Source organism: the organism of the source record quoted next, unplaced genomic scaffold, assembly GCF_019419815.1.
Source record: "Pyrus x bretschneideri cultivar Hongxiangsu unplaced genomic scaffold, Pyrus_bretschneideri_v1 Contig56, whole genome shotgun sequence".
NCBI classification, from domain to species: domain Eukaryota; kingdom Viridiplantae; phylum Streptophyta; class Magnoliopsida; order Rosales; family Rosaceae; genus Pyrus; species Pyrus x bretschneideri.
Window position 1 is genome coordinate 2,326,049 of NW_025999794.1, and position 26,219 is coordinate 2,352,267.

General features: G+C 39.1%; 2 protein-coding genes and 1 pseudogene across 2 annotated transcripts; 2 read left to right on the forward strand and 1 right to left on the reverse strand.

Moving 5' to 3' along the window:
• Window positions 1–8,364: 8,364 nt before the first annotated feature.
• On the reverse strand, window positions 8,365–11,812 carry LOC103967034 (annotated as a pseudogene).
• Window positions 11,813–18,791: 6,979 nt separating this feature from the next.
• Window positions 18,792–22,948, forward strand: LOC103967024 (bifunctional aspartate aminotransferase and glutamate/aspartate-prephenate aminotransferase). The gene is made up of 9 exons (XM_009380269.3): window positions 18,792–19,103; window positions 19,376–19,469; window positions 19,575–19,678; window positions 19,952–20,200; window positions 20,292–20,405; window positions 20,554–20,637; window positions 22,007–22,177; window positions 22,342–22,455; window positions 22,563–22,948. The coding sequence occupies exons 1-9, from the start codon at window positions 18,906–18,908 to the stop codon at window positions 22,707–22,709; spliced, it is 1,275 nt and encodes a 424-aa protein (XP_009378544.2). The 5' UTR covers window positions 18,792–18,905; the 3' UTR covers window positions 22,710–22,948.
• Window positions 22,949–23,812: 864 nt separating this feature from the next.
• On the forward strand, window positions 23,813–25,299 carry LOC103967033 (protein NEN4-like; the record flags this gene model as incomplete). Its single annotated transcript, XM_009380277.3, has 5 exons — window positions 23,813–24,310; window positions 24,423–24,469; window positions 24,548–24,611; window positions 24,738–24,920; window positions 25,011–25,299. Coding segments are annotated over 5 exons (885 nt in total), but the record flags the coding sequence as incomplete, so codon positions are not given.
• Between the last annotated feature and the right edge of the window lie 920 nt (window positions 25,300–26,219).

Here is a 26,219-nt window from a genome sequence, read left to right on the forward strand (position 1 = left end):
TTTGTCGGAGATCTTTTGACAAAGTTGAACGCGTTTTCTGGAAAGCCGAGAAAGCGTCGCCTAACTTACGCCGGAAAATCCAGCTTTTGAGATTTGCAGAGCGATGTCTCTTCATTTTTTTGAACAAGCGGCCCTTCGATTTCTGAGCAAGCGCCTCTTCGTTTTTATAGAGGTATTGATCACCTCTAACATGCACACTTCGAAGGTTGCTCATTCCTGAAAATCATCTCCGGCCTTTTGAGTTTTAACTCCATCCAACCATCTCTTTTAACACCTTTGAAAAATGGCTAACCCATCGAACCTTAGCTTAGAATTGAGTCTCAGCAGTGATCCGGTTGCGCCGCTTCAAGGTAATGTATGGTGTCCTTCTTTCTTATCTTCTAACGGTCCTCTTACAGGTGAAGACTCAGTGATGCAGGACGCCACAACAGCTACAATAGTGGCTCGGAACCTCCTCACTCCCAAAGACAGTCAGCTGCTTTCAGGACGGTCTGATGAGTTGGCCGTTCAAGAATCCCTGGCTCTGAGTGTTCAGTGCGCTAGCTCTGTGTCCAACATGGGCCAACGCCTTCTTGCTCGCTCCCGTCAGGTTGAATCCTTGATGGCGGAGGTGGAGAGTCTTAAGCAGGAAATCAAACAGCTTAAGTACGAGAACCGAAGTTTGCACGTGCTTGCCAACAATTATTCGACAGGCATGAAGAGGAAGCTTGATGAGCTTGATGATCGTCAACGGTTTGCAGCTTTCTTCCAGAGGCACCTCTTTCCTGGGTCATCCAGCGTTCCACCAAGGTTTGGGGCCTTGAATGATCTATCTTCGGTGTCTCCCGCTCCGATGCCTTCCGCTCCGATGCCTCTTGCTCCGAGAGTGTTGCCACGTAGTGGGGCTTCACGTGAACAACCTTTGTGAAGGCTCCATTTTTCTCTTTCTTTGTTAGACACTTGTAATTTCGCACTTGTAATTTCTCTTTCTTTGAAGGCTCCTTTTTTTTTTTTTTTTTTTTTTTTTTTTTTTTTTTTTTTTTCGCACTTGTAATTTCTCGAAAATCAATGAACATACTTCGTTTTATTTAGTGTATTGTGCTAAATACAGAGAAAACATGTACATCCCCGTCCATCATCAAATTTTTTTTATTCATTTCTTTGCTTTCGGTGGCACTGATCCACCATTCATTTATATATACATATATTTCAGATGGTGCCAGAAGCACCACCATCGTTTTTATATATATTTTTTTTTTTTTTTTTTTCACATGATTCCAGAAACATCATCATTACCCCTTTTTTTTTATTATTCTTTTGAAAGATGCTTCCCAGCATCATCATTACCTTTTTTTTTTTTTTTTTTTTTTTTTATTTATTTATTTATATGGCCATCTGCAAGACTGAGTTCGTGGGTGAAAACCCAGGCGAGTCCGAGAGAAGACGGAGGAGATCTTTGGGTGTGAGTTGACAAACTTTGATTTTGTCAATCACATTCAAAGGCAGCAGTAGAGGCAAGCAGACGGATGAGATCTTTGGGTGTGAGTTAACAAACTTTGATTTTGTTGATCACATTCAAAGGCAGCAGCCATGGCGGATGTGCAGAAGTAGATCTTGAGGCAGAGTGTAAGGCGTCGAGTTTGAAGGCCGGCTAGTCGTTTGACAGCGGTCAATGAAGCTCTTCGTTGATTTTGATCATGGTGGCCAGAGTGAAGCTGAGGGACTTGCAGGCGAGGAGCTGCATGGATGGAGAGGAAGAAGTGCCTTGTCGTGTTCCGTCACTTTCTCTTAACCTCTCTTACTGACTTCATGTTCTTTTGTTGCAGAAAAAAAAAAGGGAGCAGAGCTCTTGGATTTGATTGGAAATTCACAGGGTAACAAAATATGCAATACAACTGAAGTCCGATGCAAAAAGCTCCTCCCAAAAGTTGAACCAAGTCCCTGTACATGACATTTTTATGAAATTCTACATCCCCGTCCAACTTCAGTTCAATTGCTTTATCCTTCAAACGTTGTACTCTTTCCTCATCAGCTTTATTCCGACAGCTACCCACAAACTGAAGCTTAGGCCTGGGGAAGTGTGCATCTAATTTACCTATGGCAACTGCAAAGGCCTCAAGTTGGAGACCATGTGCCTTCTCTGGCCGAAACTGAGCAACAGATATAATTTTAGCCGGTTCAGCTGGCCTTTCCAAGGGAAGCTCCTGAAGTCCAGAAGTATCACAAGGAGGGTAGACCCGCTTAGTCCGTTGTGGAATGCTCCAGAGCTGTTCGATATGGGACTGAGTCCATGACGAATTAACCATAGCAAGATGAGCACAAGATCCTACAATCCCATACATCCGGCTAAACAAATTGTAGTATACGACTTTGCAGCTGGACAACCAATTGCTCCGAGCAATGAAGTCGTCATTGTTGTACATGGAGCTCCGCCGGCGGACCCGGGAGAGCATGTCGCAGCTGATTGTGGGGTAATGGGTGTAGCAGATAACCCTGCAACCAAACAGCCGGGCAATTGGGTACGTGAAGGCATAGCCAGCGGTGTCGAAGTAGAAAGTTGGAGTGAACTTCGTCAACGCCTCCCATTGTTCATCATGAAAACACAGCACAAAGCAGAGTCCCTGTAAATCTTCGACTTAGCTTCCAAATTGCTCTCCAGAAGCTCCATAATCCATGCCATTTGTACCGACATGGACGAGCTTTGGTCATCAACCTTGGGTTGATGAGAGACTGCAGAACTGTCCTCGAAAACCTGCTCAAGGGTCTGGCGCGATCGGCAAGCTGCCCGAAGATAATTCATCACATATCGAGTGATTGGATGCAATCCGCCGCCAGGAACTGGAGTTTTTGCAGGGTCAAGACTGATCAGATTCTCCAACTCCATGAAAATGCCTCTGATCGCTTCGCCTAACCTTTTCCAAATCGTAATCGCTTCGTTCCGGAGAAACAAGCAGTACTGATCGGAGAACACTGACTCGAATTCGGGCATCAAATCCCGCAAAGCCTCGAACACGTCGAGAATCTTGAACAATCGCTCCGGCGATCGGCTTCCAATCGCCACTGCGTCGGCGAAATTCAGTATCTGAATAGTCGAGAATCAGGACCAGCTCCGATTTCACGGCTTTTGGGTCCATGGATTTGGCGGCGGTGGAGAGGTCCTGGGATTGGATCTCGGATTCTGGTGGGGTCGAGGAACCAGACTCGGGATAGGAGTTGTATGAGTAGTTTTCCATTGTTATGGCGATAAGAGCTTGGGCCGAGAGAGAGAGAGTGGCTTTTTCCTTCTGGTTTTGGGCTTGGATGAGGGCCTGGATTTGTATATATATCGTATATATTTTCTTCTTTTTTTTTTTTTTTTTTTTTTTTTTTTTTTTTGAAGTGGACAATATATATATATTTTTCTAATACATAGAAACATATGTATATTTTTTTTTTTTTAATAAAGAAAATTGTTTTTTTTTTTTTTTTTTTTTTTTTTTTTTTTTTTTTTTTGAGTAGAGAATATATATATATTTACATAGTAACATATGTATATTTATTTATTTTCTTTTTAAGTAGAGAATATATATATAGTGACATATGTGTGTGTATATATATATATTTTTTTTAACAGGTACTTACTGCATTCATAGATTTCCTTGCTGTCTTTTGACGGATTACCCATGTTCACCATTGGTGGCAGCTTCTTGTGAATTTGGAATTGGTGACGGAGTGAGCAGGATGTGGGTGCAACCGTACTCTTTGCCTGGTGCTTGTTGCAGTGCGCCACTTTTTACCATGTGGTGCTGTGCAAAAGACTGCAGCGGGATTTCGCTGTGTAGTGCCTTTTGGTCACGGTTTTCCCTCGGCGATGACTTTGTTGTGCACATTGACCTTACTGCTTGTCGTGGGCTCTTTACCACTGCTACTTGAAGCTTGTTCCAAAGTGTCACTTTTACCGTATGTGGTTGTGCAAAAGACTGCAGCGAGTTTATGCTGTGTAGTGTCTTTTGGTCACAACTTTCCTCGGTGGTGACGTTGGTGTGATGCTCACCCTTGTAATACAGCTTTGTAACCAAATCATTCCTTTAAAGAAATAAAGTATTCATAGTTTGAATTCGCTTTTTTTCTTCAAAGTGTTTGTGTTTTTGTTGGTGATGTGACTGTACTTGAAGTTTTGAAGTTTCAAGTTGCCTACGTACCCTTGGTTGAGGAGGGATCAAGTCATGACGTAGTTCAAATGAGTGATGGTTTTGATGATGATTTTGGTGATGATTTTGCCGTACACAGTTTATGCTCTTGCGGGCCAGGAGCGTCTTGGTGCCGTTTGCATTTTTAGCTCGTGCAGGCAAGGAGCGTTTGTTGTCGCCTTTTATGCTCGTGCGGACAAGGAGCTTTGGCTGTCGCCTTTTAGGCTCGTGCGAACGAGGAGCTTTTGTTGTTGTTGTGGATTTGTCAAGCGATCTGGGAGAGGCGTTCCTCGCAATCTTCATAGGAAGGAGCCTTGACCGAGTAATTGAAGAAGTCTTCTGGGAAGAGGTCGCACATTGTGATGGGGATGGACGATCTTTGTGTCGAAATTTCATTATCTCCAACACTTTCACATTTTTCTGGAGGTTGACAAGAGCTGTTTTGCCCCCTTTCCGATTGGCGAACTTGCGGAGGAGACCTATGTTTCTTGTGCATTTTCTTTGGAGTGACATAAGTCCATCCTTCAACTTCACTTGACTTGACTGACATGGTTTTGGAGCATGCCCCCAGCGGTTGAGGTGAAGATTTTGAATTCAAAGAGCCAGAAGTGACGGTGGTATAATTTGTCTTCACCACATCATTAAGATCTAGCTCGATGATCCCTTTCTGAGCCAACTTCATGATGAGATCTTTTAGCACAAAGCACTTTTCCGTAGGATGACTAATGAAGCGGTGGAATTTGCAGTACCTTGGACTGTCAGTACGGTTCATCTCTTCTGGCCGTTTGCACTCAGGTAGGTTGATCACCTTTTTGTCAAGCAAGTCTTTCAACATGGCAACCACGTCAGAGTCGGGGAATGGATAAGTCTTCTCCTCAAGCTCCTTCAAAGTGCGTCTACGTATCTCTTGATCACGAAAAGCTTCGGTTTGAATTGCCTTGCTTCGTGTAGGGATTTTGACTGGAGTTGTGTTGACCGTCATTGCTTCCTTGGTGGGTTTCCACGTAGCCTTATCCACCTTTGGCCCCAAAACTTTGTCATTCTTGTAATCGGCGATCTGTTCTTTCTTCCCATGACGGGTGATGCTTAACTCCATATCATGGGCGCGGGTGGCTAACTCCTCAAATGTTCGTGGTTTGATGCCTTGAAGGATGTAGTGTAGTCCCCACTGCATGCCTTGAACGCACATCTCAATGGCAGAGGTTTCGGAAAGCCGATCTTTGCAATCCAGACTTAAAGAACGCCATCTATTTATGTAGTCAACGACAGGTTCATCTTTCCACTGTTTCGTGCTGGTCAGCTCCAACATGCTTACAGTACGACGAGTGCTGTAGAAACGGTTGAGGAATTCCCTTTCTAGCTGGTCCCAACTGTTGATAGACTCAGGTTCGAGGTCAGTGTACCAGTCAAAAGCATTACTTTTCAGCGAACGCACGAACTGTTTGACGAGGTAGTCTCCCTCTGTCCCAGCATTGTTGCAAGTTTCAATGAAATGGGCGACATGTTGCTTCGGGTTGCCTTTTCCATCGAACTGCATGAATTTTGGGGGCTGATAACCCCTTGGCATCTTCAAAGCATCAATCCTCTTGGAGTAAGGCTTTGAGTACAGTATGGAGTCATGCGAGCTTCCTTCGTACTGTGTCTTGATAGTGCTCGCGATCATCTCCTGTAGCTGCTGGATAGAGAGAGATCCCATGGATGCCGTTGCTTGGTCTAGCTTCGGCTTCTCTTCATCTTCCTCCTCTGGCGTCTCCTCTTCTTCTTTCTTTAATGGGCCAACATTTGGGTCGACTTTCACGTCGAGCTGCGCATCTAGTTGGTTGACGAGTGCGGCAATCTGCAAGTCCTTCTCTTCCACAGTCCGTGTGAGCTTTGCAATTGCTTCATTCATCTGAGCTAGCTGCTCCTCGATTGAAGTTGCTCCAGTGGTCATGACTTGCATGGTTGTACTACCGCTCGAATTAGCGTCGGAGAGTAGGGACTCTGCGTATTTCCTTGGGCTCTCCCCTTTTGATGCCCTTAGCGAGGCTAGGGTGATCACAGGCTCGTACCTCAGGTGCTCTTGTTCCTTTGACAGAGTTAATGCAGGGGCGGAAGCCGCGGCAAAAAGATCTCTTGCCTTACTTCGGGTTATGATGCCCGAAATATCACCACTTGCGGCGATGATGTTCTTGTTCTTTGCTTTGATTGCAGGAACAGCTTGATCCTTTCTTGATGCCATTTGCGTTTTTTGATGATTTGAGGATAGAGATGAGAGGTAGAGATTGTCCCACTGGGCGTGCCAAATTTGTAAACACGAGAAATTCCTGAAACACAAGCGACAAGAATACGTGTACAAAATATATATTTGTATTAATGATTTTGGGGTTACAATCTCCTTGTAATTTGATCCTCTGATTCTATCTTCGTATGATGTGGGTTTGTGGATGAGTTGTTGATCCAAAGGGCCGTCGGGGCTTGATCTAAGGATGCACAGTTGATGAATGGATCTTCAAGGGGCGTTAGGCTTGATCTTGAAGAATGGGTGTATGAGTTTGTTGAGGTTGTTGATCCAAAGGGCCGTTGGGGCTTGATCTCAGGATGAACGGATGATGAATGATGAACACTTTCTTCAAGGGGCCGTCGGGGCTTGATCTTGAGTTAGTGGGAGTTCTTCAAGGGCCGTTGAGGCTTGATCTTGAAGGTTGATGGATGAGCGGATCTTCAAGGGCTTTTGGGCTTAATCTTGAAGAACGATTGGATGTGTGGATTTGTTGAGGTTGTTGATCCAAAGGGCCGTTGGGGCTTGAACTTAGGATGAACGGATGATGAACGATGAACACTTTCTTCAAGGGGCCGTCGGGGCTTGATCTTGCGTTGGTGGAAGTTCTTCAAGGGCCGTTGGGGCTTGATCTTGAAGGTTGATGGATGATGAACGATGAACACTTTCCTCAAGGGCCGTCGGGGCTTGATCTTGAGTTGGTGGAAGCTCTTCAAGGGCCGTTGGGGCTTGATCTTGATGGATGATGAACGATGAACACTTTCCTCAAGGGCCGTCGGGGCTTGATCTTGAGTTAGTGGGAGTTCTTCAAGGGCCGTTGAGGCTTGATCTTGAAGGTTGATGGATGAGCGGATCTTCAAGGGCTTTTGGGCTTAATCTTGAAGAACGATTGGATGTGTGGATTTGTTGAGGTTGTTGATCCAAAGGGCCGTTGGGGCTTGAACTTAGGATGAACGGATGATGAACGATGAACACTTTCTTCAAGGGGCCGTCGGGGCTTGATCTTGCGTTGGTGGAAGTTCTTCAAGGGCCGTTGGGGCTTGATCTTGAAGGTTGATGGATGATGAACGATGAACACTTTCCTCAAGGGCCGTCGGGGCTTGATCTTGAGTTGGTGGAAGCTCTTCAAGGGCCGTTGGGGCTTGATCTTGAAGGATGTAGTGTAGTCCCCACTGCATGCCTTGAACGCACATCTCAATGGCAGAGGTTTCGGAAAGCCGATCTTTGCAATCCAGACTTAAAGAACGCCATCTATTTATGTAGTCAACGACAGGTTCATCTTTCCACTGTTTCGTGCTGGTCAGCTCCAACATGCTTACAGTACGACGAGTGCTGTAGAAACGGTTGAGGAATTCCCTTTCTAGCTGGTCCCAACTGTTGATAGACTCAGGTTCAAGGTCAGTGTACCAGTCAAAAGCATTACTTTTCAGCGAACGCACGAACTGTTTGACGAGGTAGTCTCCCTCACCAACAAAATAATCCAAGTAGATCATAATAATCCAACATAAGAGTGTTTGTACAAACTATACATCTGAACAACTTAACCACATATTGTTAGGCCGTGTTGGATTTGGAGGGATTTTTCACTCATTGGAGGGTAGGGCAATTGGCACTTTTGCATCAAACACAAAAATTTTATGTTCAGTTGTTGTAGAAATTTGTGCTTTCACTGAGGTTGTCCGTATAGTTTGGGTCAGAGATTGGAAACATTTGTGGATTGAAATAGACTCCATGTTGGTTATTCACTATCTTTTTAGGCTCCTAATGTGGTCTTATAGTTTGTTATGGTGGATTGTAAGAATTGGCTCTGACAACTTTGTCAAATGGGAATTATGTGTGCACACATTCATAGAGAAGGAAAGTAGGTTGCTGATGCTCTAGAAGCCAACAAAATAAATCATAATAATCTCTGAAGCCAAAATTAGGACCCATTGAGAATTTGAACTCTCAAGTACTTTAAGTCGAAGAAAACGCATGGATGAAGCCTTGGCGTGCCTTAATGGCAAGACTTTGATCCAGTCAAGCGCGAAAGTTGTCCCATGCAGGGCCTGCTGGTGGTACTGATGGAGGAGATCTCCTGGGATGGTTTGGGTAGTAATTGAAAATGCCCAAACCTGGTGGCGTGGTGGCATTCCGGCTAACCACAATTGTTGTGATCCAATAGTTTCTTGAAGGGTCTTGGTCTGCTTTTATATTTATCAAGGTTGGTCATGATTAAACTACCTCTATTTGGAAACTGAGGAGTGAAGGCTGATAGAGCAGTTAAGCTAGCAACCCTTAGTCGATATGTTTTGCCGGGGACTATTGGCATTGCATAAGGAGAACATTCGGGGTTGGTTGCGTTACAAACACTGAGGTCTAAGCTTGGAGTGGTTAGGGTAGAGCAGTTGAATCTTCCTTTTCCTTGTATCAAGCGACTGAAATTTTATGCGCATTTAAATTAGCATTTGTTACCAAATAAAAGTGAATGTATAGTTGTAGAGGAATGCAGTAATGTATTTAATTACCTGAGGTTCCCCAACCCAGGAAAACTTGAGGGAGGACAATCCAACGGCGTGTTCGTAAGTGGTTTTGTGGTACCAGTCGTTGAGGATGATGCTTCGATCATAATCGTAAGCAAAAGGCTCGGATTCTCCATCTGGAAGTACTACGCGGATTGAACCGTATACGCCAGCTTCTCTTTGCATTCCGCAATAAGCATGGTCCAGGTATGTCCCGGGCTGGAAATTAATTGCAATTTATTTGTTACATATATGAATCAGTCATTATATATTCAGTATAATTATTCCAATTCAAGAACAAGAAGCAGGTGTCTATGGAATAAATATAATTAAATTTTAATTACCCTATCAACCACAAACTGATATTTGAAGGTATTGATGCGAGAATTATACGCGCACAAATTAAACCCTCTTTTTGACAATTGTAGTATAAGTATAAGTAGGGATCGTTCTGGACCGGGGATTAGGAGGGATTGTTAACCACTTGGATTTTGACTCAAAAACGTAAAAACAATATAAAACACTAAACTAGACTCAAAAAATGTGAAACTAAACGTTAAAACATTAAGACAAACCAAAAGACTCAAAATGCTTTAAAAACACAAACTAAATTGATTTCTAACTAATTTGACAATAAAGTAAAGGGGGGATTGTGTTTGGACGAGATTAAATTAAATGGACAAATTGTAATTAAAGGAAAAACGTAAATATGAATGAGATGAAAATATGGATGATGGAATAGCCAAGGGGTTCTTCTCCACACATGTTACACTTGCATACAAGATTGATTCTCAGTTGGTCTTTCGATAAATTATGATTTCTCAACACCCCGGGTTAATTAGGTCCGCTTAAATTAACCGTCAAGTTTTCCTTAAGTTAATGAATTGGATGACATCATACGACAACCCAAAGCATTCTTCAAAAGTTCCTTACATGACATCATAATAAAGATACAATCAAAGATCATTACGTTCAATGAAAACTATAAGTGTTGACGAGGCATTCGTTACTATGATTGCATGAAACTTATGCCAAGAATTTATTTAACGCGATTGTTTATAAGCAACCTCCACTACTTGTGAATATAAGTTCATAACGATTAGGTGAAACTCACTTATATTCTAGCGTCATATTCATGCATGAAAATTAAGCGCGCATTCTCAATAAACATACATAAATAAGTCATCAATCAAACGGTTAAACAAATTGAATCCACAACTTATGAAATTCCAACGAAAGTTAATCAATTCATATTGCAAACATAAACATAGTTTCGAATCACCCCCTAGCTAAAGGGGGTTTAGTTCCTCATAACTTTGAAATCAAAGAGACACCTAAACATTCCAACAACTCAAACTTGAATTGTATGAACGTTTAGGCACTCTTCTCTTCCGTACAAAACAAAGAGAATTGAATTTAAACATTGAAATCAAAGAAACACCTAAACATTCCAACAACTCAAACTTGAATTGTATGAACGTTTAGGCCCTCTTATCTTCCTCTTTATTGTAGCATAAGGTCTAGGGATAGTTGGTTGGGGGGATGGAAGTGTGGAATGGAGTGGGGAGTGATGGAAATGGAAGATGGTTTTTGGATTCTAATGGAGAGAAACTCACGGCTAGAGAGAAAGAATGGATGTGTTTGTGTATGAAATGAGATGATTCTTGAATGAATGAATGCAAGGGTATTTATAGGAGGAGTGGAGATGTATATGGCTATTTGTTTAAGGTGTTTGTGGTTGCAATGATGAAGAATTGCATGTGGAAATAAAAGGGAAAATGTGGTGAAATGATGAAGTAGGAAGGTGGAAATGCATGTGAGATGTTGGAAAGGAAATGGGAATATGAGTAGGCCATGGCATGGGAGTTGTTTTGTTGGTGTAAATGTGCCATGGTTGCAATGATGAAGAATAAAGGGTGCATGTGGGGTGGAATTGAATGAATGCAAAGTGAATGAATAATGAAATGAGTTAAAGAGGGAGAATGTGGTGAAATGATGAAGTAGGAAGGTGGAAATGCATGTGACTTGTTTGTGGAATAAAGAATGAATGGTGGAATGATGAAGAGTTACATAAAGAATGCATGTAGGGTTAGCTAGGTTGCTTTGTTTGGGTGCATGTGTGTTAATGGTGGTTTTGCATGTGAATTGATGGATTGTTTTTTATGGAATGGATGGTTCTTTGCATGGCTTTTGAAGTGATTGTGGGCTTTGGAATTGGAAGGAAATGCATGGCCTTGGGGTTGGTTTAAGAGAGAATGGGCTAGGCCTTTTGTTTTATGTCCAAAATGAATACAAGGCCTTCAAATTCGTCCAACACTTTGGCTCCAATCATGTGCTATCCATTCCAAGCCCAATTTTGCTCCAAAATGCTCCAAAATGCATCTTTTTGCTTCCTTAGCCATATGAACCTAAAAACACACGAAAATGGCTTAAACTACTAAAACAACTATGAATTAACAACATAGATGCACGAAAACAAGCTAAGTAAGTCGCCTAAATATGCTCCTATCAGGTATCTCCAGGCGGTATTGGATATTGAGTCACCCCTTCAACGAAAAACACAAATATACACAGGTCATTCATATTGTTTTCTGTTTCTTTCTAAAGAAACCTCAACGTCACAAGAGAAACTTAAGGAAGAAGCAAAGATAAGCCAAACAAAATCGATAATTGTTTGTGTACTAGGTACGTACCTGTCAGATTCCATGCCAACGTATGGCGGTATTTTCTGTCCATAAACTGTTAGTAACCTCAACGATGATTGTGTCGCCCTGCTGAGCTTGTATGGTCAGTCCAGGACTTCTGCCATTGATGGTTATAACCAGTTTCTTGAAGCAGTCAGGGGACTTGTACTCGTACTTGAGCTCCCATTTGTAATGCCTAATTCTAACTGATGAGTCCATATTATACCATATATTTTACCCTAATCTTAGTATTAATTTATTAGTTATTTTGGTAGTATTTTGATACTTTGTTATATATTTTCAATATAGGACATTCGATTTCCTCTGGAGCAAAAAGTGATCAAAGGGATGAATTTTGGAGTAATTCCAATTGGAGGATGTTCGTGTGCCTTTCAAGATGATTGTGTCAAAATTCCAGATTTTTCTACCAAGCCGTTTGACCGTGACAATGAAATTAATGCCCAGCGCGCAGCTTTCTCAGATTGACGTTTTTGGACATTTTGGGTATTTTGGAGGTCAAGATGGCATATTTTGAGGAAGATTCCTTCTGAGATTTGTAGGGGACCTCTCAAGATTTCAAAAGAGACCTTTTGAGACCAAATCGGAGTTGATTTGGTCGGTCAAAATACTAATTTTCTGAGAACTCCAAATTTTAGTTCAAATAGGAAATCTTTTATTTTCTGTTTTATCATTTAATTATGTTTCCTAGTTTTACTCTAAAGACTTTTTAAGGTTTTATTTTGTATTAGTATAAATAAGGTTTGTTAGCCATTAGGGTTCTCTACGCAACATTGGGGGAGAACATACGTGGAGAATTTAGCTAGGCTTTGACACTTCGTATTTTCAAGGTGTTTTCTATTCTTTTTCTATCTTAATAGTATTTTGTTCTATGGTTGTTAGTAACTAGTTTTGTTTGCTAGGGTAATGCCTTGAGCCTTACCATGAATATATAGTTTTTATATAATTTCTTATGAATTTATGCATGCAAGTTTTGGATTGTTAATCACTGTGCTTTAAACTATCTATTTGTCTTAGTGATTCGCGACCATTAGGATATTTAGAAAAATAAATTGATGCAATTTTGGCGGAGGGTTGTCCCTAAAATTGACTAAAGCTTCTTGTGGTTAACATGTGTAAATACTTAGGATGGACGACACATCTTAGGAGTTACATGATTTTTCAAAAGGTTTTCACAAAACTTAATGAGTCTTGCATGTTCACATTCGATCTGGACGCCACAGACGGGTTGCAGGTTAGATATACGTTCTAGGTTTGGGATTCCAAGTAGGGCATACTTTAGGAAAACCTAACCTTTAAAATATGCATGTGTAATTCATAAGGAATTAGAAGACCTACGTAGGATTGTTAAGGGACGGCGGAACCTTAGACTTTTACAATTTAGTTTTCAAAACGTTTTCTTTTGTTTTCTTTACTTTATCAATTTATTTAATTGTTTAATTTAAAATTCGTTTTTAATATTATAGATCATAAAATCAACCTCTTCTAAACTTTGTTTTCAAATAATTAATGAAGAATTAGTTTAAATATAAATTATTCATTGAGATGTGGTGGCTAAACACAACAAGGTCAACCTCGGTGAAATAAAAAATGAAATTACCGGGCATCTGCCTCTCTCTCTCCCTCTCTCTCTCTCTCTCTCTCTCCCTCTCTCCCTCTCGCTTAATTCATGTATCTACCATCTACTAACAAGTTGACATGTTTGTCATTTATTGTAAACAGCGTGGAAGGTATGAAACCCCTTTGACTTTGATTTGTTTACTCTTTTAACGCCTACTACGGAGGTGGAGGTAGATGAGATGAGATTTTTCAGAACACGGATTGGAATATTACATGTTACAATATAAATGAGGGTCACTTGAGATTTTTTTTTTTTTTTTCCAATTGTATAATAACATGTGGAATTCCCCCTATTTCGGACACACTCAAAAATCTCTTGTATATGAGTTTGATGCTTATACATAAAAATCAGTCACGCGAGTTTGATTTGTGTCACACTATCGTCACAGTGCGGTCTGAGATTGATAGAGGTGAGTTCTATATATTAAATAGGGTAAACTACCAATTTAGTCTCTGAATTATCATTTGAATGAAAATTAGGTCCTTAAATAATCAGTCATTGAATTATAAAAATCTGCCAATGAAATCTCTAATATTAGATTAGAAGCTACTATATTCAACTTTCTAGCAATTTAAGTCACATACGTTACTTACATGTGATACACGTAGGAGAGTAGATTGATATATTTTTCATAAAGAAACAATGTGAGTTAAATTTGGACTTAGACATAGGATTCGCAACCTATACGAAATGTTAAGGGCTTTTAGGCAAGAAAATAACGATATTACACTTTAAAGTGTGTCAAGTGATTTAAGTTGACAAAAAATTAAACAAAATAGATCGATGAGACCCAACCATTTTCTTTCGTATTTTATGTTTGATTACATTATTGCCACATTGGAATTACCGTGAGTCATTTCTTATAGGAAACATACTCATAATTAAGTTCAATATATTGAACTCAAAATTAAAAATAACACTCATTGCACTCATATATTCTAACTCATTCTAAGAGTCTAATTCTTATATGCAAGTGGCCTTCTACCACACTAGTAGAAAAGAGTGTTGTCTTTGTACCACGGCGTGGGTTCAAACCACGTCGGCTCCTTAATCTAACATCTAATCTAACAAATCTATCGTTTGACAAAAAAGAAAAAAAAAGTCTGATTCTTATATATAATTGACATCACACTGAGTCTTCCCTTATATATGATTGGCATCACATGCAGTCTTCCCTTATATAATGCTTCATCTCAGTTTCTGGGTAAATTGTACGGCACAATATAAGTGTTTTAATCAATGAATGCGATAAGTTCACTCTTCCTTGTAGGATAAGAAAAAAGCTTTCTACCATGGTGGATGTCCGTAATAAATTGTAATATACTACGGATATTGTGCCCGTTAGTATTTTGAATGTGATAAAAAATCTTTGTTTTTACCACGGACTATGCACGTTATCAAATGCAATGTAACTACGGATTGTGCCCATAGCAGATTGAGATCTAACACCACGTGCTATGGCCATTGTGGATTACAAATTGATCATGGCTAATGCCCGTTATAAAAGATTTCCAAAAATTAAAAAAAAATTATTTAATAAATATACAAGTAATATATATATATATATATATATATATAAAGATATTTATATAGAAAATTGTAAATTTACTTTATAAAAATTCACATATTCAAATATTACACCAAAAATAACAACAAAATGAGTAGTTATATTAAGAAATATGAAAATCACCAAAACATGTAGAGGCTTTATTTCACACTATAAAACAAAACTCAAGTCCTAGTTCCAACCTTCGTCCTCCAATGATAATCGTCTTCTCTTCAATCGTTTCTTCCAAAAGACACCCAGCAAACCAATCACACTTTAAGTTTGCAAGTGCTTGCAAAACACCAACACTTTTTACCAAGAAATAAAAATAAGGTCTTTTTTATTATTTTGTGCATAATTAAAACATTCGAACGCATGGTACGTAGTGTCGAATTTCGCAGTTCTTCATGTGTTACTGAACATAACCACCAAATCAACAAAAATAATCATTTTCATATCAAGGTATGAAAGAAATTGAAAATACATTTCCATCTGATATAGATATACTTGAAGATGAAAATGATCATGCTACGTATTGCAAAGAGAAGTTAGATATGTAGGATAGTACGAAACATGTCCTCCTAAGACAACCACTAATCTCTCCTCTCTACACTCCTCTACAACTGGTACCTCGCTATGCACAAATTTCTTTCAGGTCTACAGACCTCACATGGAAAGAAACAAAAGTAAAAAGAAAGGAACGAACTAATTGTTACATTCAAACCATGTAAAACAGATTACGCAAACGAATAAACTCAAGTAAATCTAAACTGATGGGTTTAAGAAAAAAGATGCCAGTGTCAAGCACAAATTGTTTAATTTGCATAAACATACCTGGTCTCAACAATTTGCTGCTTCATTTCTGTAAGCTGCTTGTGATTGTTACCTACAATGCCAACATTCACAAGGGAAAATTTAAATTAGTTACGGAAAAATATTTATATGAAATCAACGTTGTAAAATTTGTTGATATTTCCATCACCTAAGATTCTCCTGCTTCATAATTTAACGATCATTGTAGCAACTGATATACAGATATTGAGTTAACATTAGCTGGCATAATTGCCCTTTCAGACTCTCGTCTAGATTGAAATTGTTAATTTTCTCTTTTATTCGGCATTGAGGTCTCATGTGTCCAACTTTTTCATGCTTGTAGCAAACAAGAGGTTTTTCATCTAGCCCTTCTCTTTTCTTTTTTTTTTTTTTTTTGTTTGCGAGACTGGAATTTGGGCATGTGAAACGACTAATGAGGTTTAGATGATTTATGTGGACTATCTTCCAGGTATTTTTTTTGGAAAATCTTTTTGTTTTCCTAAGGGGTTTCCTTGAAGAAGATTGACCTTTTGGTTCAAAACCAAATTGTTTGTAGAAATCTCCCATTTCTTTTGATCCTAAAGCTCTCTGATTATTAGGCTGTTGTTTTAGCTTCATATCATTATAAAGTGCTAATCCTTCAACACATATTTTAGAGGTAAGATCTCCATAGGTATACCTGTCATAAGGTATATTTCCTCCGAATTTTACTCTTATTCGACTTCGTACCTTTTCAACTAATAGAGGAGGTAGTCTAGAAAGAAACTTTTCTTTCCAGAAATTAGCATTACAATCAGATCTAAGGAAGACCTTGGCATAGAAAACATCTTTATACCACCTAAAATGAGACAAAGTCGGGCATTTTAAGTTCATTAGGAGTTCTCTAGACCTATCTTGTTGAAGCTCAGTAAATCCAACAAAAAAGGTAAATGGTGTAGATTAGGGTATTCACCACATCTTCTTAAGTTACTATCTGCCCATTAATTTCTCTTACCTTTGTGGCAACAAGGATTTGTCTTTTAGCTTCTTCGCCTAGGTGAAAATCCCACCATCCACAAAATTGTCCTATAAATCCTGCTACTATTGCATGAGCAATGGCGTTATCCAAATTTCCTTATAATTTACTGGCGGATGAGAAAATCATCATGTGTCTCATAGTATTAATTACTTAGTAATTTGTTTGTCCATCAATGTTTCATTCAACAATTGATCTTCCATCATATTGAACCTTTTCGCCCAAATCATTGTCTTCAAATTGAAGATCTACAGGAGTTGGCCTAAGATAATAATTTTTTATGGAACTTTAGCGAAAAGCTCTCGATACTGTTTACTTTACGAAAAACCACATTTTTACACTAAAAAGTCAATCTTAGTACTATTCACTTTACCCTTTATTTTGTCCTTATCGTTAAAATTCAAAGTTTTCAAGTCTTTTTCATTAGTTTTCCTAATTTTTTAGGATAGGTGTTCTTGTGACTTTGTATCCTTGTCTTATCATATTCACCTGTGGGTCTAAGGTTGATTCGGCAAATTGCTCTTCCAAATCAGCAATTTAGGTTTCAATAATAACTGAGACATTTGGCTCTGATAGTTTTATTGAGCTTAATCTTTTTATCAAAGCATCAATAAAGTTATCATTATTTCCTAACTTATAGTCCTTAAGATCAGAAGATGGTTTAAACATTGGTTGGTCGACCTTCTTCTTTTTTTCAAACGAATTGAAAGATGTTCCTGGTTCTTTAGGGTTCCAAAATCTAGACTTGAGAGAATCAGTGGTCTTTAATGAATTCTCTATCCTAGAGGCTTGTTGACCTAAAGATTGGAGAAACAAGTTTGTTTAAATATTTTTCCATATCATAGCAGAAACTCTGTTTTTTAAAGAGACTTTATGTCCTCCATCAGGGATTTCTCTATAAGGAGAGGCAATTTTTCCTTTTGAATTGATCTAGATGAACTTTTTCTAGTGGATGTATTGTTCTTTCTTCTTTTCCTTCTATCGTTGTATACGTCTTAAATGGATTATCTAAAGTGCTTGTACATTGAGTGTATTCAGAAAAGTTGTATTTCTTTGCACACCATTCATACCAAGGAAAGAATCTTGTATTAAATCCCATTTTCTATCATAAAGGTGTAGTGAAGCTTTTTCAAGAAAGCTCTTCTTTCTGGGTTGTAGGCTTTTTCTAGTCATTCTCTTTTCAAAGCATTATCTTCGCTGAGATAATTTTTCTCAATAAAATCCTTATTTGGTTCAAATTTTGTTATCACAGAAATGTTAGATTCAACATCATCCCACGTAAACTCAAGCTGTAAGGGTAGATTCCTAGAATTCCCAGAGGGAGTTGTGGCTCCATTATTCTCGACCTTAGAGAATAGGTAATGCACTTGTTCTTGGGTTTTTCTAAGGCCTTCTAAGATAGTTCTTTCATAGTCTTACTCATATAAGCTTGATTCAGGTATTGTATTCCTGAAAGAATTTGTTTTGAAAGGGTTTTGTCTTAGGGAATCAACACTCATTCGACCTAAATTTAGCCTTGTTAACCTATCATTGTTAAAATGTATTTCTACATCTTCATCATCATACTAGTTAATACAGCTAGGTTCTCGTTTTGGATGGGTTGAGAAGGAATTGCTTCATGCAATCTCCATATTTCAGGTATGGTAATTTCATTCCACCTAATCATCTTGGGTACCACAGTATGTACCTTTCCTAAATTAGCTTGGAACAAAATGGTTTTTCTCTTACCATCCATGACTTTGGCTCGAGTTATAATAGTATTCATAACCTTGTATGAAATTTGGTAAATCATAGCGAAATTCTGTGATCCAGGGTCCATATCATACCTTTTGGTATTTACGCTTAAGATAAGGGTCTTTAAGACTTCGGGATCGGATAATAACACTGAAAAATTCGGGTAACAATTAAAATAAATTGGCCCCTCACTTAAAAGAAGGTTATACGAAATTAACAAAGTTTACGTGACGTTTATCCCGCAGACTCGATCAGTCAATCCCATCAGTTTTCCCACCAACCCCCTTGTCTTTTAAAAGATGCAAGAATCCAATTCACCAAACCCAAACCCAAACCCAATTGGAGGAGCAATCCAACTCCAACACCACTACCTGCTCCACCCACCCCCATGGCCGCCTTTTCCCTCCAGAAATCGACCTCCAGCATTGCCCGTCCCTGTTTCGAAACCCGAATCCCCAGATCCGATTTGGGTTCAAACCCAAAATCCATATGTTTCCCTTGTCAGCCTCGTTTGCTTCCTCTCACGCGTCGGAGCAACAGTAAGAGTAGATCAAGAGGAGTTGTGATGGCGGTGGCAGTGACTGGCAATGACCAGTCCCAAGTGGAAGTCGACGTCTCTCTGAGCCCACGAGTCAACTCCGTCAAGCCTTCGAAGACAGTCGCCATTACTGACCAGGCCACGGCTCTCGTGCAAGCCGGAGTGCCCGTCATTCGATTAGCTGCTGGCGAACCCGATTTCGATACCCCTTCCATCATAGCTGAGGTACCTTCTTCTACATTTTCAATCCATATCCTTCGTGTTTTTTTTTTTTTTTTTTTTTTTTTTTTTAACAAATGGAGTGGGGGGAGTGGGCTAGCCTTGACTTGCTATTATGTGGTTCAACTTCGCCTCACCTCTCACTTACAAGTGAAGGAATACCACTAGACCGGAGTGATACTTGGCCTTCTTTGTGTTTGTTGTTGTTGTAATCCCAATTTTCAATTGCGGATGATGGGTTGTTTTCAATTTTTAATTTGTTTTTTTCGTTTTTAAAGGCGGGTATCAATGCGATTCGCGAAGGCTTCACCAGGTACACACCAAATGCAGGGACTTTGGAGCTGCGCCAAGCAATTTGTCATAAGCTCAAAGGTTCGGCTTTTTCGGTTTTTCTTTCTTGTTCTCATTCTTGAATGTTGAGATATATGTTATATGTTATATGGTTTGAGTTGTAAGTAACGATTCAGATTTTTTTAGAGGAGAATGGGATCACTTACACACCGGATCAGATTGTAGTTAGCAATGGAGCCAAGCAGAGCATTGTTCAAGCTGTGCTTGCAGTTTGTTCCCCAGGGGATGAGGTTACTTTCTAAATTTTTAGTACTCATAGTATAATGCAATCAACATTAGGCATGGTATCTTAATATGAAATGAAATCATTATATCATACCGTGATGTCCTTGAATTTCAATTCGGAAGTTTATTAGTTTAGAGAGACCAAGTGTTGGCCCGATAATTAAGGAATGTTCTTTATCTTCTTTCTTCTTTTTGGGTGTATATGTTGGTGGTTAATTTGCATTCAAGTGAATAATTGGAAGGTGACACACATTTACGGATAATCATGTAACTCACAGGTTATAATTCCAGCTCCATTTTGGGTGAGTTACCCTGAAATGGCAAGGATGGCGGATGCAACTCCTGTGATTCTTCCAACGAGCATCTCCAATGATTTTCTCTTAGATCCTAAACTTCTCGAATCCAAACTCACTGAGAAGTCAAGACTGCTGATTCTTTGTTCTCCATCCAACCCCACAGGGTCTGTTTACCCCAAGAATTTGCTTCAAGAGATTGCTAAGATTGTAGCAAAGCATCCTAGGCTTCTGGTACCCTCACTGTACCTGAACTAAAAGACCTGTACTTATTACCTGCACCTTAACATTTGAAACCTGAACTTTCCGCTACTGTTTCATTCAGGTTATTTCTGATGAAATATACGAACACATAATTTATGCACCAGCAACTCATACAAGCTTTGCATCCTTGCCAGGCATGTGGGAGAGGACTCTGACAATCAATGGGTTTTCTAAGGTAACCATATCGTTAATCCGCGTAAATTTATACTCCTCTTCTGTAACGGTGGCTTTTCCATGATTCTTGATAAATGGTGAAAAACAAAAAACCAAAGGAGGTAGGTTTGATGCTGAAGGTTGACATTCAGAAGGTGGTACTTTTGTAGGCTTTTGCAATGACTGGTTGGCGACTTGGATATATCGCCGGGCCTAAACACTTTGTTGCGGCTTGTGGAAAGCTCCAGAGTCAGGTATTTTGTACTTTATGCATCTTCCAATTATATTTTTCCCATTATTTAACATGTGATGATGGCGCCTTTTTTACTATTGTGTTATTCAAATATACTTCCTGTCAGCTTATGGCATTCATTATCAGTTTTCGGTTGGATAAAACACTTTCTCGTAAACACTAAAAGGAAAAAAAGAAAATATATGTGTCCTTCAACACATAGGAAAATTGGTAGTATCTGAGATGTAGCTTCAGGAAAATATTGAAGGTAATGTTAGTTGTTCAAACAGATTCCTGATTGATGTTGCTTGGCATGGTAAATTCAAGTTCATTACTAGGTTGAAATGTTAAACATGGAGCTAGTGGTGGAAGTTCTAATCTTTAGTTGAAGTTTGGAATTATGAGGACGTATGTGTAGTAAAGTACAGTAAGAGGTATCATGCATGCAGTTAAACAGATACCTTAATGGGCAGACCACTAGTTTAACAGTTACCTTACATGAAGTTAAACTGACAGTCTAGCATGTTTTGAATGTTATTGATGGTGAACCACATTAAAGTAACTAAACACAATTATAGTTGAGAGAGAGTTCTTAAGGAGCAGAGAGCACCCAGGATATGTTGCTGCTACGGTGCTAATTCTTGTCATCAGGACTTTCTTCTTCCGCTTCCAGCCGCCCATCAATTTGTTTCTCTGTTTCACGGGGTAGTATAGTGAATAAATGTTTTTTATCAGTAAAAACCACTGATCGTTTTGGACATTGTGCTGGGAAATGCCCAAAGTTTTGACAATTCGAACTTACCACTCAGTTCTAGTTTCAGAACAAGAGCCACCACTAGCTTGTACGCTCTTAGAAATAGGACTCACCAAATGGTTGGGAGAAGTGGATCCAGCATAGGATTATTCAAATTCCTTAGCTTTCATTCGCAAGTCGCAACTGATTTATTTATATTTTATATTTTAATATTATTTAATGGAACTCTGTTAGGTGTTCCCAGCCATTTGACTAGTTCATTCTTCTCAAGTTCCTACTGCATAATGAGTTTTTGGTTTCTCGTCCAATTAGTTTCTAGTTCTGCCCTTATGTAGCCTGGTCAAAAAAGAATCTCCTGAGTGGTACCACCTAAACAATAAATCCAAGCCCTCTGGCCAATTTTAACTAGTGCGTAGCTAACTTGTTTTTACAATTTACTTCTAGCGGAACAGGGTTCTTTCCAACCCAAGTTAAGTTGGTGGTTGAGTAATTGGCATCGTTGTCATAAGAAAAAGGTCGTTGAAAGATGTCGGGATTATTAAATAATTGGCCTACTTTGGAGGTCAATATTGGGACATGCATGTTTTTGTTTTTGCAGTTTGTTACACACAGCTAATCCCAGTGTAATGTGCCATAGTTCACCTCAGGTGCCTGTAGTATATCACAGAAAGCAGGAGTGGCTGCATTAGGTCTTGGTTTTGCTGGTGGAGAGGCAGTTTCTGTTATGGTGAAAGCATTCCGGGAGCGACGGGATTTCTTGGTCAAAAGCTTTGGCGAACTTTCAGGTGTCAGGATCTCCGAACCCAGGGTACCAATGATCCGTTTCCTTCCCTTTATTTTTCTCTGTTTCTTTCCCCACCTTGTCTTGGAGTATAGCACTCCTTTGAGGGATTACTATTTTTCATCCGTTATTCTCTCCTTCTATTCTACTTGCTATCCTAATTTCTTCACCATCTTGCGTCTCACTTTCAGGGAGCTTTCTATCTCTTCATAGATTTCAGCGCTTACTACGGAACAGCGGCTGAAGGATTTGGTAAAATTGAGAATTCAGAGTCACTATGCCGTTACTTACTTGACAAGGGTCAGGTATGCATTGGATTGCTATATCGGAAGATCCATATTCTAATAGCTACTGTAGTTTGAAATGTTGATGGTTGAATAAAATGCTGGCATGGGTTGTTGCTCATTTACAGGTTGCACTAGTACCGGGAGATGCATTTGGAGATGATACGTGCATACGAATCTCCTACGCTGCATCCCTTCCCACCCTACAGGCAGCTGTGGAGAGAATTAAGAAAGCTCTTGTTGAATTGAAGCCTGCGGCCAGTGTTACTAACTAAAGTGTTTCTGGTTTTGCCACTGTTCTACGTGGTGTAACTCTGTATTCTCGTATCTGAGTTGAAGCTACGAATAAGTTGGTCATGTCGGGAAGGTCGAAAATAATTCTTTTGGCATTGTATTTAACAGTAATGCAAACAAAGGCGTGTTTGTTTCGTTGAATTGGATTTCAAGAATTCCGTATGCTTACGTTATGCGTTTCTTTTTTACCATATTATCAAAACCAGAGGTTATTCTTTCATCCTAACGTTCACAAAACTTGATCTATTCCCAACGTAGGATGAAGGGTCGAACCGTTCACTCCTTTTATCCCAATGTAAAGATCGTATTTCGGGAAAACTTCAATCAATTAGAAAAACATTTAGTCATCTATATGAGTTAAACAAATTTGACAGTTCATCAAGAGGATGTTATTTGTTACCATTAGATAGTCTCCAAATTGAACGAAATTTCTTAGAGATGATCTTTAGATGATGATAAGAACATCAAATATGATGTTATGTCGTCATGGAAAGAGGAATGGCTCTAAATATTGTTTGATATTATAAACTATTTTTATGTACGAGAGGGGGATTAAAACTTGGGTGTATGGAACAGACACATTGTCTTGTCCAAGTAGCCTAACCGCGTTTGTTGAAACAAAAACTTTTCTTATTCACATTCACGTCATGCATCTTGTCGAAAGGTTAAGTACAATGTGAATATGTGGGGAAAGAGGATAGAGGGAATAAGCATATTCCTGTCTCCTAGGAGACTTTGCTTCAAATGCGCCAACATACTGATCAGCAATGGCCTCATTTGCATTGGGTTTAGATGACTTGTCCAAAAGGAAGGCTCGCTCCGAAGGTTACCGTTTCAAAAGCAAATACAATAAAAAGGGCAAAAGCAATTCCCTGGAAGTACTTTTGTACATGAAATCTTCAGGAAGCTAAGGACTAAAGGACCCCCTCAGCCAAAACCAAAGCCAAAGCCTAAGCTCTTAACTTAAACCACAAGTAAATCAATCTCAAATAGGAGGAATACCCTTCCTTCAACTCTGGCCTTTCTCATTTCTTTCTTCCCTTAACCCTTCAAATATATAACCTGCACATAATGATGACAAAAATTACCAAAATCCGGATACCCGAAGACGGAAAAAACTAGCTATACCTCAAATGGATGCTTCAGCTCATCCAAACAAGGCACAACAGAGATTGTGTTCTTTGACATAGAAACAAATGTACCCAATAAAGCTGGACAAAGGTTCTGGGTTTTAGAATTTGGTGCAATTTTGGTTTGCCCTCAGAACCTTGTTGAGCTGGAAACCTATAGCACACTCATTAGGCCGGGGGACTTGTCTGTTGTGGCATTGAGGTCTGGCCGGTCTGACGGGATCACTCAGGAAACTGTTGCAAAAGCACCCTTGTTTGAGGAAGTTGCTGATAAGATATTCAGCATTTTGAATGGAAGGGTGTGGGCAGGCCACAACATTCGAAGATTCGATTGCGTTCGGATTAAGGAGGCTTTTGCAGAGATCGGTAGGCCTGCACCTACGCCGGTTGGGATTATGGACTCTTTAGGGGTGTTAACTGGTAAATTTGGAAGAAGAGCTGGCAATATGAAGGTAATTAGATATAAATGTTAATTACAAATTGGGACTAGGAAGATTATTTACTTTCAATTTTATTTTTGGCTGCAAAGCCAATCCATCGTGATCTATGTATATATATGTTTAGATGGCAACATTGGCATCATACTTCAACCTTGGGCAGCAAAAGCACAGGTTCGCATGCAATAATCACTTTTTAATTAATGTTTAAATATTAATTGTATGCTTATATATTTCTACAAACATACATAGGAGCCTTGAAGACGTTAGGATGAATCTGGAGGTCCTCAAGAACTGTGCAACCGTGCTATTTTTGGTACTTTCACTAGACCATATCTAACTCTTATTTTTTTTGTCAGTTAATGAATAAAAACTATCCCTTCAACTTGATTTGTAACCTTGTGATCGATGTTTATTATGTTGTGTGGTGTTGTGGGAATAGGAAGCAAACCTCCCCGGCGTGTTAAATGGAAACTGGCCTGGCTCTTCGACGATTACAACGCGGAGTAGAAGTAACGGGAAATTGCCATTCAGAGAAGAAACTAGCCGCAAGTCTGCACCAACTACAGCTTATAATTGTTCTCATAGAGCTGTTCCATATGACTCAAGGGGGAGCTTGGGAAAGGTTTTATTTACTATAATTTAATGTCTTTAATTCATACCTAATGAAGGTGAGATTAACTGAGTATATATTAATTATGTATTTTGAAAGCAGATGACGGAAAGCGTACAGAATCTGTTGTGTAGAGCCCAAAGAAATCAGCCTCTTAACAACATACTGAAGCATTCTCATTCGCTACTCCGGTGAGAAACTGAAGAGCGTCCATTTCGACATGCTGCAGATGACCTCCGGTTGAACTGCCTGCAGTCACACTTACAGAAAGGAGAATTAAGAAGCTTTTGTTAAAGGTGTTTGACTTTCAGAACTTAGAAATTAGCAAACAATAGCAACAGCTTGAATTGGTTGCTACTAATCTCAATTAATTGATTCAACCATTCTTTATTTTTTTATAACGATCAATGTCATCCTATTCTGCACTTTGCAGGCTGTTTTTCTTTTCGCCATATTTTCTCTTATTTCGTTGCACACGACTTGAATTCGAATTAGCGGGGTTTTGGACGACAAACATGAATATTGAAGGAAGTTGAGATTGCTCCGTAAAACTAATGGCAATAAAAAGGAGTAATCCAAATATCCAATATGAGACATTTCTTCACATCTCACAAATACGACATGACTCACGCTAATTGAGTATTGAGTTTACATCATCATCTAACTTGATTATAGCACGTACTATATTAAAACCAGTTTAAGAAGTATCATGCGAATAAAACAATTAAGTTTAGGCTAGCCAAAATGATCATTGAGATTAACATAACTCCTTCATTCTTGTACTTGAGATTTGAAATCAATAAAAGGGTCTTTGAGTTTGTTCACCATCAATTATTTTGATCATTCTGTAAAAAATCTCCACTAAATAAGGATAAAATGATAAAAATACATTCAATTTTTGTCAAACAATTTTGGCCCTTTTTTTTTTTATTAAATTGAGGGTATTTTTTTCATTTTAGTCCTTATTTAACATAATTTTTCAGGGAATGATCAAAATAATTGATGGTACACAAACTTAGGAACCACTTCTACTGATTTATCTCAAGGATCAAAATGAGAAGTTATGTCAATCTCAGGAACCACTTCTATCGATTTCAAATCTCAAGAATTAAATTGAAGAATTATACCAATCTCAAGAACTATTTTAGCTAATAGTATCTATATATAGAAGCACAAAACGACACACAACGAACACAACCTGTTAACTACACGTACCATATATTAGGAGCCTACCAATTATATTGTCCCTTGAGTTGGGCACTTTGTACGGTTGCAGTAGATTCAGTGGTTGACGATATTTCAATTGTGCTT

What these genes read in the sequence shown, in the direction of transcription:
- LOC103967024 (XM_009380269.3), top strand. Translation starts at nt 18,906, where the DNA reads ATGGCGGTGGCAGTGACTGGCAATGACCAGTCCCAAGTGGAAGTCGAC. An exon ending in AATTTGTCATAAGCTCAAAG is followed by an intron (nt 19,470 to 19,574) that starts GTTCGGCTTTTT and finishes AGATTTTTTTAG; the next exon opens with AGGAGAATGGGATCACTTAC. An exon ending in CAAAGCATCCTAGGCTTCTG is followed by an intron (nt 20,201 to 20,291) that starts GTACCCTCACTG and finishes TGTTTCATTCAG; the next exon opens with GTTATTTCTGATGAAATATA.